Raw genomic sequence first — 16,421 nt, forward strand, 5'->3', positions numbered from 1 at the left:
TCCTTGCTGGGCCTCGGGTCTAAGGGGGTACTGCCTTTGGTAGGAAAAGGAGGTGCAATCCTTTAGTTTAACTTGAACAGGACGGGCATTCTTTGCTCATCCATATTGTTCTTCTGTTGCCCGGACTTCAGGATTAATTCCTTCCTCAAGCCGGGGACAACAAACGGGTGTTCCTTCTCCTCTGTTCAGGTGTATAATGGCCTTTGCTTTTGCTAGAATGTCTCTCCCTAACAAAGAAGTGGGGCTTTCAGGCATAATTAGAAAAGCATGTGATAAGAGTAAAGTTCCCCAGTCACAACTTAGTGCCTGGGAGAAGTATCTAGTGACTGGCTGTCCTAGGACTCCTCGGATAGCGACAGATCTGGAGGACAGTTGTCCGGGACAGGAGAGGAAGACTGAGAAGGCCGTGCCAGTGTTCAGGAGACAGTTAACTTCCTGGCCCTCAATGGTCAAGCATTCCTGGGGCTCTGTGAGGGTGATGGCATGGGCTGGCACTTGCCCTGGGCACCCTCAATCCTGCTGCTGGATCATCTGGTTAGTGGCTTCTGATTCAGAGGACCTTCGTCCCCTGGGGCAGTGGGCCTTCCAATGATTCCCTTGACATAAGGGGCTGGACCAGGGGGCGGCTTATTTCTATTTGGACAATCATTTTAAAGTGTCCTTGTAGACTGCACAGGAAGCAAGCCCTATTAGGCGTTCGATTTGCCCAGCTTTTCCCTTTTCCAGAGCCTCCAAAGTCTGCTTGCCTGAGGGTCATGACTAAAGCGGTGGCCTTTTTTTATCCCGTTTGTCCCATTCCGCCTGCTCCTCCTGATCTCTATTACAAAAAACAAGGTTGCCAAGTTTAATAGGGTTTCTGAGTTTTGCTCCGGGCCTAAGGCGGACTTTTTAAGGTTTTTTTCTAATGTCTGCAGCTGACTGAGTGATAAACTTATCCTTTAAGATTAGTTGACCTTCAGTAGAGTCAAGTGACAGAGAGGTCTGCTTCCTCAGTGCCTCCCTTAGTCTCTCCAGAAAGGCAGTAGGATTTTCTTCCTTTCCTTGTGTTACAGTGGATATCATTGAATAATTCGTAGACTTATTCCTAGTTTTCCTTAGTCCTTCTAGCACAAAAGTTAGCAAATGTCTGCGGCACCAATCTCCATGTCCTGATTCTGTGTCCCAATGAGGGTCTACACTGGGAACTGCCTGCTGGCCTGTGGGGAATTGTTCTTTCCTCTGTTATCCTCGTATCATTGACCTGACTTAGATACCAGAGATCGCCAAATTGTCGGGCTGCAGTTACGGTAGCACTTCTCTCATTTGGGGCTAGTGTCTGATTTAGCAGTAACATTATATCTGTCCGTGTCAGATCAGAGTATTGTCCTAACCCTTGTAAAACATCAATATAGCCATCAGGGTTATCTGAGAATTTACCTAGGTCTATTTTTAATTTGCTCCAAGTCTGAGAGAGAAAAAGGTACATGCTCTCTGGCTGGGCCAAATTTACCTCCTCCCACTGCTTGGAGGGGGCATAATCGGGGAATATTGGCACTCTTTGGTTCATTGTTTACCCCTTTGTCTATCTCCTTTTGGACCGTTTGGGTTGAAGCAGGGTCCTTATTAGCTGGAGAAGGAGTTGGGGGGATGCTGGGTTAGGGAGGTAGACTCTGAAGGCTTTCTGTAGGGCATAAATCACACTTTTTACATAATTGCGAGTTGTCTCTTAATGAAAAGGAAGTTTGTACATATGGCACTTCACTCCATTTGCCTTCTTTTCTACAAAAGAGGTCTAGCTGTAAGATAGCGTTATAATTTATCCTCCCCTTGTTATGCCCAGACCGTTTGTTCCCCAAAGAAGACCACCAGACTCCAGTGTCAAAGCCAAGCGGCAAGGATCTTTATTACAAGTTCGAACCTGGTCCCTCCATTTTACAGCATACAAGAGAGGGCCTCGAACAATGCGAGCGTTTGCTTTTTATAGCCCGAAAGTTACAGGGGAACAAAGAAATTCTTTTGGTTCCCGCGCTTTCAGTAAAACCTTGAACGGCTGTCTCCTTATCGGAGGCTTTCCAGGTGGTGTTTATATTGGGCTCAGGGAGTTTGAGAGATATATGGCGATATGTGGTGGGATGGGAGGATGGAATGTGTTTGTACTAGGCTCAGGGAGTCTTGAGCCCAGGGCTGAGGAATGTGCCCAGCTCCTTTCACCCTCAGGAGGCCAAGTTTCTCCCCCTTGAAGAGGCTATGGTGGCCAGGCGGTACTGCAGAAGAATATAAGTCATTTCTTTCTTAACATCTGAGGGTTAAATTGGTCCCACTTCTCCAGAATACATCTTAGGGGCGTTTTTACCTTGAGGGGAGCATTTCCCATCTGAAAAAGAACACAGGGATGCCAGAACCCCTAGTCATTTTCCAATGAGCATTAGTCCTAGAGCGTCCTCTATGGTCCTAACGCTTATTCCTTTCCAGGGTGCGTCACCACCCATGGACCTCTGCTTATCCGATTAGTTATGCTCACGGATGTAGCAGTCCTGCACCCCTTTTCCCGCCTCTCTTGACCACAAAGAAAGGGGTCTGGGCTGCTGGATCCTAATGGTCCTTTACCAGCGTGTCCAACATTGCCTTTGTTCTCAGGGGTGAGTCCTAGAGCTGGGCTGGGTTCCTGAGTATCGCATAACAACCCAGCTGCCCCATCAGGATGCATTCCCATAAACAGTTCTTATGCAAATTCATTTCAGAGAGCGTGTAGGTAACCTTTTGAGTCAGGATTGAGATAGTCTTTTTGATTCTGTAGGTACTTTAAGGCTTTGCTGAGTGCAAACAGCTCCCATGTTTTAAGAGACCAATTATTAGGCAATTTTTCTAACTCTGCTTCCACAAGAGTCTCCTATCAATTACTGAATACCCATTGTGGTTTTTTCTCAATCACCTGGGAGGAACCATCTGTCTATCATCCTGTCCTGAAGGGTGCTCCTCCTAGGTCTGGTCGGACCTTTGTATGGTAATTAAGACTTAAATCCCCTGTAAGGAAATCTGCTGGGTTAAGGGAATTATCAGTGGTGAGTGTTAAATTACTTTTTTCTGACAGACTAGCCCCATACTTTAAGATTTTTGAGTTAGTAAGCTACCAGTTGCTTTTTTTGACTTAGAAAAATTCTGGTGAGGTGTGCTCACAATGAGGTTTCCTCTAAAGGTTATTTTTCTACTTTTAGCAAAGCAGTTACCGCTACCGACTGAATGCATTTGGCCCATCTGTGGGTTACTGGGTTAAGGATTTTTGATAGGAAGGCTACAGGTTGTCAGTGTTCTCAGTGTTTTCAGGCTACGCCCTTGTTTACACTGACAACAAGGTAGTATTGGAGTGTTACAGGGTCACGGGAGAAGACCTTCAATTATCAATTACAGGTTCTAAATTTACCCTTGCTTTTAAAGGAATAGGGAACACTGTTTTTTACTATTTCTTTCTCTTTATTTCTCTCTTCGACTCCTCTTTCTCCTCTCTCTCTCTGTCCTCTCTGTCTCTCTCTCGCTCCTCTCTGTCTCTCTCTCTCTCCTCTCTGTCTCTCTCTCTCCCTCCCTTAGCCATTACAAACTTGGGGCCCTGGCAGGGGTGGTGGGGAACGGGTCCCACATAACTGCCCATGTCGAGAGCTGTAGACCTAAATCAGGAGGGACACCAGGGACAAGACTCTCTGGGTTTATAGCCTAGATGCCTAAGGATGCAGCCTAAAGCTTCCTTAGATCCCTTTGGAGATACAACTTCCTAGAGGAAATGAAAGTCTAAACTGTTAGTACCTAGGAGGCAGGGATCAGAGGAAGTAGATTCAGAGGTAAGGAGAATTTTGGGGCTATGCTTTCAAGAAAGTCGTGGTCGGGACCCAGGAGGTATGAGTGAGAAGGAAAGGTAGTGGAGCACGCATGGGCGACTGTTGAGTAGAGACTTCTGGCTGCACCATGATCTCAACCAGCTAATGCCAGGAGTTTGGGACGACAGCTTTCTGCCTCTAGTCGGCCCTCGGCTTCCCCAGGAAAACTGAAAACGAAAGCTGGTTCTAGGCAGATGAAGGCTCCCAACCCAGAAGGGTTGGGGGTTGTTAGAAAGCCCTTCCCCAGACAGCCTCACACCTGAGTCTTAAGTCCAGCGGCTGCGCTAATCGTTTTTAACTGGCCAATAGGTGCCCAGTATTTTCCTCCAATTCTAAGGAAGATAGGGCAGAATAGCAAGTGAAAGTGGTCCAATATTACCGCTTTGGAGGTCCCTTCGTGGTCGCCAAATGTTACCGGGGATCCCTGCTCCCAGAGGTCACAAGGTGGTGGTGGGGCCACTTCCAAGATGGCGGCGGCCCGCTTCCAAGATGGTGGCAAGCCATGTGTTCTCTGACCTGGGGTTCTTGGCCTCACAGATTCCAAGGAATGGAATCTTGGGCCATGCGGTGAGTGTTATAGCTCTATTAGAAGCTGTGGGTCACAGAAGAGAACGGTGGAACCCAGTGACTAGTGTTCAGCTCGATTAGGACGAACCAGGGCACTTAGCCATGCAGGAACAATGGCAAGCTTCTAGCCCAATCAGGAGAGGCAATGGGCGCCTCCATGGATTGGGAGCACAGCAGACACCCTGCCAGATCTGGAGGGATGGAAGTCAGCAGCAGATCTGCGACAGCGGCAAACCGCAGTGGTGGACGGCGAGCGAAAGCTCAGCTCAAGCCAGAACAAACATGGACCAGAGGAGAGTGCAGTTGCAAGATTTAATAGAGTGAAAACAGAGCTCCCATACAATGGGAGGGGACCCAAAGAGGGTAGCCCATAAACTTTCATTTGTAATGAGCACCAAGATTTCTTAAAATCCCATTTCTCAGCTGCCTCCAGGTTTTTCCCTTTCTGAATTTTTTTTTTTTTTTTTTTTTTTTTTTTTTTTTTGAGATGGAGTCTCACTCTGTCTCCCAGGCTGGAGTGCAGTAGTGCGATCTCGGCTCACTGCAAGCTCCGCGTCCTGTGTTCAGGCCATTCTCCTGCCTCAGCCTCCCAAGTAGCTGGGACTACAGGCACCCGTCACAACACCCAGCTAAATTTTTGTATTTTTAGTAGAGACAGGGTTTCACTGTGTTAGCCAGGATGGTCTCGATCTCAATCTCTTGACCTCATGATCCAACCGCCTCGGCCTCCCAAAGTGCAGGGATTACAGGCATGAGTCACTGCATCCGGGCTTCCCTTTCCAATTTTTATAGAATCTTCAGAAAAAAAAAAAAAAAAAAAGGCCCCCCAGGGGGAGACCCTGAACTCAGTATCTGCCCCAGGGTGGAGGCTCCCTGGCCAGGCAGAGACTCCATCCTGAGGCCCCCTAGCCTGGCTTGCTCCTCCATGCTTGGGGTGAAATCTGGATCCAGCCCAAAGTAGGTGGTGTGGAGGAGCTTCAGAAAGACAGAGTGACTGGGAGGGATAAGGGGTGTGGATGGGTAGACACTAATATTTTCCCCCATAACCTTGTCCTCATTGGCTTATTAAAGTGAGCAAATATGCTTTTTATATATGTATCAGCTACTATTTACATTTAAAATTCTTTGTTATGGAAATTTTAAAGCATAAATAAAAATAGAAAGAATAGTGCAACAAACCCATCACTTTCAAAGACTAGTAGGGTCATATCAGAAGGTTGCCAGAGCCAGGCCAAGGAGAGTGCCCCAGGTCCCAGATGGGCTACTTGGAGCGTCTAAAAGAGAACATCTACAATTGAATGAATAATGCTAATATTTTAAAAATAATTATGCTGAAAGAGAAGCTTCTCCTGTTCCCACCAAGCAGGCAGACACAAGTAACATATTGGTCACCTTTGAAAGTAACTACTGCCCCAACTTCTTACTCTGAATGTGGGTGATTAAGGGAAAGAATTAAGCATTTATGCTTATTTTCCTGACCAAACTATAGTTTAGGAAACCTCATAGTTCTGGTTGATAAGAAAACTTTTTTCTCCTCTCCTTTTTTTTTTTTTTTTTTTTACAAAGGATCTTTAGTGCATCTCAAATCAAACAATTGCACAAAGGTATGTTTTGGAAACAATAAGGGAAATTTGATTATAAACTAGGTTTAGATTATATTAAGAAATTGTTAATTTTTAAGGTGAGATAGTAGTATTGTGTTTATGTAGGAAAATTCCCTTAGTTTTTAGAGATTATATTTAGCATTTAAGGGTTAAATGTCATGATTTCTGAGAATGACTTAAGAATATTTCAATGAAGAAAAAAATAGGGAAAGCAAACATCTGTTGTGTATACTGCAAATGATTTTCTTATTATATTGATTTAAAAAATGTATATACACACATATATATACATAGGTACCAAAACCCAGGAGCATAACGTTTATATTTTTGACATTTGGAAGCTTAAATTTTTTATGTAATCAAATATCAGATATCTTTGCTATTTTTCCATTAATTTTATGCATAGGAAGTTTTTTCTCATGAGTATATAAATATTTACTTATTATTTTAGTTTGTTTGTTTGTTTTTACCTTTTATTTTTGTCTGTAAAATAGATGTAATATTTATTCTGGTGTTTTCTAAAGCCCAGCCCTAAGAATACCATTTTGTGATTATGCAAACAAATAATTGGAGATCTACAGTTAAAACTAAGTTTCTGGTAAGTTACCAGTACATTAGATGTGGTGGACATTTTAATGAGACATCTTCTCTTCTTGATACTTAGATATGGAGGTCTCAGCCTGTGAGGCTGGGGGTGACGTTTGAAGCGGCAGTCTTCTGTGATATTTCCCATGGTCTGTCTTACACCTGGAACTTGATGGACTCTGAAGGGCTCCCTGTCTCCCTCCCTGCTGCTGTGGACACTCGCAGACAGACCCTCATCCTCCCGAGCCACACCCTGGAGTATGGGAACTACACTGTCCTTGCCAAGGTCAGCTCACTGACTTAGGGCTCTACTGGCCCAGTGAAACCCATGCTTCCCATCACCCTGGAGCAAGAGCTCAGCATTTGTGATTCAACACCTGTTCTATCCAGGAAAACGGAGGTTGTTTAAAAAAAAAAAAAATCTGGATAGGATTTTAAGAGATATGTGTAATTCCCCCAAAGAGAACAAATGATGTTCAAATGCCGGCAAAGCAATTGATGAAAAACTCCTTCCAATGTGTATAAGAAAACCTTCCTGTGTACCTAATTTGAATAAACCCTGTGCTGGTGCTGGGATGTAAGGAGAATACGTGGCCTACCATTTAGGGGCCAATCACCCAGAAAGGAAAGGGGATGACAGTCAGAGGGCAGGGCATCCAAGAGGCATTCACAGTGACTGCCTGGCACTTTGATTCTCAGCATGTGCTTGGTACATTTTGGCTGGAAAAAATGGTGAAAATATGCAAGTTAAAAGAGGGAGAGGTCATTTTTTAAAAAGTAGGCTTCAAGAAAGAGGGTCCTGAAAAGAGAATCTGTTCACAGACTTAGAAAGGGATTGAGAGGGGCAACAGCTTGGCAAAGGCTAGAAGAAGACCAGGGATAGTGAGCAGACCCTGGTGGGAGAGTCTGGGATCAAATGACATAGTGAGCAGGCCAGACTGCGGTGACCAGATCAGGGACCATCAGGATACCTGCAGTGAAAGAACTTTGTTCTTTTAAGCTGTGGGGCCTGCAGTCCTACTGAGCACAGTTCCAGCTGGTGCCTTGTGTGACTGGCCACAGAGCTCCTCGGCATCCAAACTGCCCTGACCTTGCCTGAGGAAGCAAATCCTCCCAATCTGTGCTGGGATGTCACAGCAATGGCAAACGCTGAAGTTGCCAGAAGCTTCCTCTCAGTGTCTGTACTTATCTCATTGTGAAATAGGCAGGTAACGATGGGCCAAGTGACAGCAGACTGCAGACCAGGCTTAGCATAGCATTACTTCAGATGGAGGTTGTAGGAAAATCCAGAGCTTTCCCAGCAGGCTGTATACTCTTCTTTGGAATGTTGATTGGGAACAAGTAGGAAACAGACTGAAGGATGGGATGTTGGGAGAGTGCTAGTGAAGGTGAGAAGTCACTAGAGGCTGAAGCAGGGGGCAGCCGGGGAATAGAGAGCAGAGTAGGGTCAGTGTCGGGGGACCTCGGGGTGATGGGTAGCATCTGACCTGATGGGTGGTTAATTGTAAGAAGCCAAGGTGAAATGCAAAGGAAAATCTGTAATACCGAACGAGTGAAGGAGGGTGAGTCTGCTCTTCATTTTCCTAATGAAAACAACACTATTTGTACCTGGCTGTGTGCTGGGGGAGGGATTTGGAGATAAATAAGGTATTTGCACACTTTCGTGAACAACCTAGTAGGTGAGGTAGATAGAAACTGTAAACTAAAAATAAAATCCTAAGACCCCCCAACCAACTAAATAAATCCCCTCTTGGCCAAGGGGACCCAGAAAAACCTTTAAAAAATAGAGTTCCTGGCCATAATGGGACTCCAGGTCAAATATGCCTCATTACACCCCCTCCCTTTCACAGTTTAGGCACAACTAACCAGCATTAATGTTAAAATAGAGATTATAAGACTGACAGAACAGACTCTTTTTTTTTTGAGACAGGGTCTCACTCTGTTGCCCAGGCTGGAGTGCAATGGCTGCAATCTCAGCTCACTGCAACCTCTCCCTCCTGGGCTCAAGTGATCCTTCTGCCTCAGCCTCCTGAATAGCTGGGACTACATGTGCATACCACCATGCCTGGCTAATTTTTTGTAGAGACGGGGTTTCACCCTGTTGCAAAGGCTGCTCTCGAACTCCTGGCTCAAGCAATTTGCCTGCCTCAGCCTCCCAAAGTGCTGGGATTGTAGGCGTGAGCCATCACGTCTGGCCAGGACATACTATTTATGACAATAAGATACCAAATTATAAACAAGGCCTAAGGTGATGCCAGGCAAGAGTGAAATCATGCAGTCCTACAATTAAAAAATAAACTAGGTTCTCATTGCCACAGGATTTTTCTCCCTTTCTCTATCAACTAAACAAACACTAGCCTTAAAATAAGCAACATTAAAACAATTACAACTCTACAACCACCAAACATCAACTAACTAAACCCCCCTATTCCTCAAGCCATAACTATAACTTTAATTAAACAAAAAACTAATTTCTATAACTTTTTCCTAATAAAAAACACCAACCATAAACTAATTCTGCCCAGTTTTATAGAGACTACGCATTTAAGTGCCTTCATGTCCGCACTTTGCCTTGTAACATAAACAACCTAATTATAATACATTCCAATGTTGTCTCCACCCAAAAGTAAACATAAAACACATATATATGTTTACTTATTACACAAAAACACAATCCTCTTCCATAGATATCCATAACACCTATATCCTGTGAATATGGGATAACCCATTCAACTTAAATTCCTGTCTTACACTTCCCTCCCTCCTCAAAATACTTACTTTCAATTTTTTAGCCAGAGACTACACTTCCTGCTTACAGATTACCATCCCCTTCTTAAAAAATAAAACTCTGCTTTCTAAATTGATAAACTACGTACTTTTTAAATGAAGCCCAATAAGCCATAGAAGATGTGTCCAGTCTGTGGGACAGGCCAGGCAATGGGAGCTCCAAGGGAGATTTGGCTGTGAGCCGGGAGCCAGCTCTGTGGTCTTCAGTGTCTTTACAGGGGATCCGTGTCTCTCTAAGTCTTGGAGTCTTTCTGACAGATAAGGTAACTTCTGCTGTCTCTGACCTCACAGTCAGAGCCTCAGGTTTCCTTTGCTCCTGACAATCCCTGCATCTTCCCCAAGCAGCTTGCCGCTTGGTGCCTCCTCCAGCCTTTGTATATACTTGGAACATTCTCAGCAGCTCCTTGGAGCTGGACAGGCTGAGCAAGCAGAGGTTGAAGGCGGAAATGGAAGTTCTGATCCTACAGCTGTTCCGTAGTCTTTGGTCCTACTCAGGAGACTGATCAGCAGGGAGCTGTGTGCATCTGAAGAAAATCTAGAGTGAACAAGGCTGAGGCCCAGTGAAAGAACAGCAAGTATTAGACTGTATTTTTTCAAATTGCATCAAATTTTTTATTTTTTGACATCATCTCACTCTGTCGCCCAGGCTGGAGTATAGTGGTGTGTTCTCAGCTCACTGCAACCTCCCACTCTGGGCCTCCTGGGTTCAAGAGATTCTCGTGCCTCTGCCTCCCAAGTAGCTGGGATTACAGGCGCACGCCACCACACTCAGCTAATGTTTGTGTTTTTAGTAGTGATGAGGTTTCACCATGTTGCCCAGGCTGGTCTCAAACTCCTGAGTGCAAGCAATCCACCCACCTCAGCCTCCCAAAGTGCTGGGCTTACAAACATGAGCCACCGTGCCTGGCCGCATCAAACTTGTAAAAGAACAATGTGAATGCTTTTATTTATAACATGTTCCGCTATTCCTCGGTTTAAAAGTATTTGTCTTAAATTTCATTTACACTTCCTAAAGTCCATGATATGTTTGCGGGTTAGAAAGAAGCAGCTCTAAGATAGGTGAAGGAAGTTGCACAAAAGCCGGGAGCCTGAACAATTCACTGTGGAAGGAAGAGGTTTAAAAACCATAAAATGTGCACACATGGAGAGTCTCTCTTGTGTTCACAAGCTAGGAAATGCCCAACTTTGTACATTAACACAAGCTTGAATAGGAAGATGTTCGTGCTCTTGTGGACTCCAGTAACAGCTCTCATGTCGCACAGTAGAGTGGTTAGTTTGACTAGCATGACTGTTTTAGTTGGAGCCGGGGATGCATTGAGTTTCCTTTCTAATTTTCAGATGAATGTGTTTCTCCAGCGAGTCCCTGCCTTGTCCCTGCATGACCTCCCCTGTCCTTCCTTGGCCCTGCAGGTTCAGATTGAAGGCAGTGTGGTGTACAGCAACTACTGTGTGGGCCTAGAGGTGCGAGCCCAGGACCCTGTCAGTGTGATCTCCGAGGGCACACACCTGTTCTTCTCCAGGACCACCTCATCCCCCATTGTCCTCAGAGGGACCGAGTCCTTCGACCCTGACAACCCTGGGGCAACTCTCAGGTGAGCACCACGCACACACACAGCTGTGCAGCTACTCAGACCGTGCATTCTGCAAATGCAGGCTCAGGGACGTTGGAGGCTATTAATAGTTTTAAATTTTAAGTACATCCACTTTCATAAGTTTAACTGCTTTATTTAGGATCAAAATATAAGGGAATTGAGGAAAAGAGTGGAAGTAAAATGTGCGTCGCTTTTTAAGGTGGTGTTTAAAGAATGTTCTGTTTTGGAACATGAGGTTTGAGTGTCACCATTATTAAATTTTTGGTTGGTGAGATGCCATGGTGAGTGGAAGGCTTGGTTTCCACAGGTTGCTCATCTCCAGGTGGATGGGTCTCCTGTTGCTGGAGGCTGCCCCCAGTTCAGGCCTTGTTTCTCTTCTCCATCCACACCCCTTCCCACCTATGGCCTCAGCCAGGGTCCTGATGTGGATCCATCCATGATCCATGTGCAACAGACTCAAGCAGGGATTCTCTGTTTAGACCACTCCCCGGACTCTGGGCTGTGAGTCCCGGCCTCCCTACAGCGCCCCCTCTGGACAGCCTCGAGACATCTCAGCCACACGCCTGCCTTCTGCACCCATGGAAGGACCTTTCCCGTTGTTCAGGCCAAAATCTTCTTTCTTTTTTTTTTTGAGATAGGGTCTCACTCTGTCGCCCAGACTGGAGTGCAGTGGCTTGATCTCAGGTCACTGGAAACTCCGCCTCCCGGATTCAAGTGATTCTCCTGCCTCAGCCTCCTGAGTAGCTGGGACTACAGATGCACGCCACCATGCCTGGCTAATTTTTGTATTTTTAGTAGAGATGGATTTCGCCATGTTGGCCAGGCTAGTTTTAAACCGACCTGAAGTGATCTGCCCACCTTGGCCTCCCAAAGTGCTGGGATTACAGGCGTGAGCCATCATGCCCGGCCACAGGCCAAAATCTTTAGCAGCATCTTTTTCTTTTACTTTTTCTCTTTGTGGCCCTCCCTTAAACATCAGTTCCATACCACCTCCCCTACCCCCGTTCATTCTGGTTTGAGCTGCCAGGGTCTTGGGCTTATCTCTGTAAGGTCTCCTGGCCAGTTTCCATACCTCCATCCTCCCCTGCAACCCTGTCTCCATGGCAGGGATGGATTCTTTTGCTAGTATTATTGGTTTTTATTCTTTCTGATTTAGGGGATATGAGTGCAGTTTTGTTCCATGGATATATTGGTGGTGTTAAAGCCTGGACTTTTAATGTAACCATTCCCTGAATGCTGTACATTGCACCCAATAGGTAATTTCTCATCCCTCACCCGCCTCCCACCCTCCCTCCTTTTGGAGACAGATTCTTTTAAAACAGTCAGAAGACTTTACTTCACAGTTCGACCCTCCAGCACCCTCTTTTTACTCAAGAGTAAAAGCCAACGTCCTCACACTGCCAATGAGGCCGAAGTGATCTCTCCCAACCCACTGCGGCTTCAGCTGTCCCTTCCTGCCTCCACAGCTCACTGCGCAGCCCGTTTGGCCTTCCTGCCCCTCCTTGGATTTACCCAGGTTGCATCTCTCTCAGCTCTTTACAGCAAGGATTCCCTCTGAAGCTCATCACTCAGTTCACCAAACATCTGCCATCACCCCCTTCCTTTCACTCATTGCTCAAATATCACCTTCCCAGTGGGGCCCCCGCTGAGACTCCAAAATGACAGATCCTGCCCTGGTTTGATGGCATCTTTCTTCACAGTAGTCACCCCTGACATGGAGCCTTTGCTCACTTACTATGGTCACTGCTCCAGAGGGCAGGGCTCTTATTTGACATATCCCCCATGCCTGGAATGTAGTAGCTAGTCAGGGAATATTTATTTATAAAGCAATAGATGAGTTGTGTTGTTTTCCCAACCCCTGTGATCACACATATTTGCTGTATTGTAGGTGTGGGATTTGGTGTTTCTTGAGTTGAGAGGAGGCAAAAGGCTGCTTGGACTCAACGATTTGATTCATGCACATGCTCTGGGGAAAGCCCTCAGCCATCTGCCAACTTCCCTGCACCCAATCTAAGGAGACAGAGACTGTGTCTTACTCATCTTCTCATCCCTATGCCCTAGCACCAGCACAGTGCCCCAAAACAAGAGCTCCATGTGTGGCTGCTGAAATGAGCTGAATTTGTTCCCTGGGAATATAGAATATTGCAGCTAAGTCCCAGGGGCAGTTGCTCTGCACAGCCTGTGAGCTGGAGGCAGTGTTCCTGCTGAGTGGGGTAGTTCCTGAGCCATCACAGTGCCTCTTTATGCAGGCTCTGGAAACAGAAAGGTCTAGAATGAGGTGCCTGCACACAGGCAAATGCTCTTTAAAAGATCAGGGAAATGCTCTTTAAAAGATCAATATCAGTTCACATTTAAGTGGCACCTCTAAAAAGGGCTTATGGCTGCGGGATGGAGCCAGGCCTTCCTAGCCACGAACATTTCCATGGCAGCGCTTCCTCCCTGCTGGAACTGCATGTTTGAGTGTGCATCCCTGCTAGAGTAAGACTGGCTCAAGGTTGGGGGTGACATCTTCTTGCTTGACCCGGACGGAGCAGCCACGTTTATCTCGTTGGGTGTGGCAATTGTTATATTGCAGAAAGACTGTGAGACTGGGAGGAGAGATGCCTGAAGTCCATCTCACAGACCCCTCACTAGCTGTGCTACAGGGAAACACTCTGAAGCCTCCCAAATGCATTTTCTTCCTAAAATTGGGCTCACATGGCGTTCTTGTCTGTCACGTGGAGCTGTCATGAGGGTTGGGTGCAGTGTTTGGGAAATACTTGAGGGCAGCACAGCTGTGTGACTTGGGAAGTGGCAGTGATGTGAGCAGAGGAGGTTGCTGTGCGCAGGGAAGGGGTAGGAAGCCTGGGGCGGCCGGAAACAAGGCTGTCTGGAGGCAGGCCTCAGTGAGTCGGGAGGGGTGGCCTGAGCCCACCCCAGATGGTGGTGCTGCTGCACTTTTGCAACCTCTCACCTCACTTACAGGAGAAAATGTGGGAAGCAATATCTCTTTCCCAACACCTGTTCCCTGGGGTCCCCCCTTCACCTGGAGAAAACCCATGCAGTGACACAGGGAAGTCCCTGGCTCTGCCTGATGCTCCCCTCAGCCACTCCAATGACTTCTCCAACAGGTATCACTGGGAATGCGCCACGGCCAGCTCCCCAGCACATCCCTGCTTCGACTCCTCCACTGCACACCAACTGGACGCCACTGCTCCCACTGTTTCCTTTGAGGCACAATGGCTCAGTGACAGCTATGATCAGTTCCTTGTGATGCTGAGGGTCTCCAGTGGTAGCCGGAACTCTTCTGAGGCCCGGGTGTTCCTGTCCCCCTACCCTGACTCGGCACTCAGGTACCACCTGCCCTGCGTTCAGCACAGCTCAGCTCACATGTGTTTGCTCCCACCTGGTGCTAGCATCCGTGAAAGGAATCTGCTGTGCACAGCAAGCAGTTTGGAGTTTGGCCATGCAGGATTCTCACTGCAAAGGAGGAGAAGACTGTTCAGAAAGGGGCTGGGGAAGCAGTCTGCGCTCTCGGGCTGACGTCTAGGCAGCATCTGACAGCCAAGCAAGCTAACTAAAGCTGGCACAGCCGGGGGTTCCGAGTGGAGCCTCAGTGGGAACCCTCCCATCACAGCACCTGCCCGAAAGATTGGGGACTGTCCTGGGGCTTGGGGCTGAAGCCAGGAGGCAAAGCCATCAAGTTCCCAGCCAGGGGTTTCAGGGCCGCTGCCCAGGCCTTCCAAGCATCACAGGGTGGAAGGGACAACAGTGTGGGCCAAGTTATAATGTCTGAGACTGTGAAAGGTGCAGAGGCAAAGAAGTGCTATGCCCCAAACCCAGAACCCCTGTAGCGCTGAGGCCAGAAAAGCACCCATGGGTGAAGTGCAGCCCCCAGACACCAAACACAGGACACCAGGACCGAGCCAAGTGCAGGGGTGTGCACGGGTTGCAGCTGTTTCACAGCCTCCTCCTCTGAGGGGGTTGGGTCATTATGTAAGTGAGCGTCGAGGATGGAGCAGGAGCCCAGGCCCACCTACTTTGGACACTCTCCTGTGGGGGCTGCAAGCTGGCACCCACCCAGGAAGCAGTGCTGGGACTGACCCTCTGCCTGTAGCCCTGTATGTCACCTGGAAGGCCCCAAGTAGATCGAGCTGCTTCCATCATGGATGGTAGGGGCAAGGGGCCTGGGCAGCTACTATGGTCCTATTTGTGGGCTGGGTGGTTTGGGAAGGCTTCCTGGAGGAGGAAGCAAATCTGCTATCCTCGGAGATCAGAAAGACTGCTTTGAAGGTCATGCCCTGGACTGGAATTCAGGGTTTCAAGATTAGAACCATGAAAATAAGGCTCAGTAGATAAGAGTGGGCCATGCCATGGTGGGCTCCAACGTCACACAGCCCTGCCCAGGGGTCCCCACAGGCCCAGACTACTGACTGTTATTTGGGGCTCCGGATGTGTAGTAAAAGTGAAGAAATGCCAGGTACAAGGCTACAACAATTGGGGCACGTTTGAATCATTAAATTTAACAAATTAAATACTTTTTTTCCAAAAATGTAATATACTATATACCTCTGTTACTCATGAGATAATTACAGAATTCATTTTAAAATATTCTTTCAATATGTGCCAAAGCTGTCGAGTGAACATCTTTTGATCCTGTCAGGAAGGTCCAGGCCTGTGTGGATGATGTCCCCAGGAGATCTGTGGGCTGGAGGGACCTCTCTTTGCCCATGTCTGTCCATACCCCTGTCACCCCACTGTGCACCCACATGGACGCACCCTTTCACACACACACACAGCCTGGACCCAGTGCTGGGTGAGGATGCTGTGTGGCCCTTCCCACTGTGGTCCCTCAGCCTGTGCTGGGAGCCGAGTGCTGAGGCCATAGTCTGAAACATGGGCCGTCAGGTGCAGGGTATAGGATGTTTGCATGGGAGACACCAGGTACCACACACACCCCAGAGTGTCTACCGACCTGGCCGTTTAAAAACCTTCCTAAGTCCCACAGGAAATAAATCTGTTAAATCCCAGACCATCCCCTTGATACCATGAAAAACCATAAAAGTGCACTCTGGAAAGTGCTGGGTCAGTAAAGAGACTAGAGGGCTTGACAGAAGGCAGCCGTGGGGAAGAGGCGGGGCTGAGGCGGTGGAGACTTCTTTCTCTGTGAGCATCTCAGGCTGTATGGGAATCGCAAAGGTGGACGGCCACGGGGAGGGTTTGGAGGGGATGGGTTTGCAGCTGGTAGAAGCAAGCCCTGAGGCGAGGCAGTGAGGAGGGGCCATGTGGTGGCAACCGCTCTAGTGTGGAGAGCTGGGCCAGAGCCCAGGCTTGGAAACAGAGGGACCTTGGCCAGGCGCAGCTCTGCCCTCACCGCTGTGTGACTAGGACAAGCTGCACAGCCTCTCTGAACTCTGTAGGGTGGCAGTGTCCTTGCCTCACTGGATCTCGCAGTGTTA

The 16,421-nt window shown here is 47.5% G+C and overlaps 1 protein-coding gene across 1 annotated transcript in view; it reads left to right on the plus strand.

The window, feature by feature from the left end:
• The window catches only part of PKD1L1 (polycystin 1 like 1, transient receptor potential channel interacting), a 180,985-nt gene that overhangs the window by 46,300 nt on the left and 118,264 nt on the right, over positions 1-16,421 (plus strand). Inside the window, exons 14-16 of the mRNA XM_073008857.1 lie at positions 6,684-6,890; positions 10,802-10,983; positions 14,094-14,315. Of these exons, the coding sequence (XP_072864958.1) occupies positions 6,684-6,890; positions 10,802-10,983; positions 14,094-14,315 (611 nt within the window). The remainder of the gene's footprint in view (positions 1-6,683; positions 6,891-10,801; positions 10,984-14,093; positions 14,316-16,421) is intronic.

The sequence above is a fragment of the Chlorocebus sabaeus genome, chromosome 21 (genome assembly GCF_047675955.1).
Source record: "Chlorocebus sabaeus isolate Y175 chromosome 21, mChlSab1.0.hap1, whole genome shotgun sequence".
In the NCBI taxonomy this organism is placed as follows: domain Eukaryota; kingdom Metazoa; phylum Chordata; class Mammalia; order Primates; family Cercopithecidae; genus Chlorocebus; species Chlorocebus sabaeus.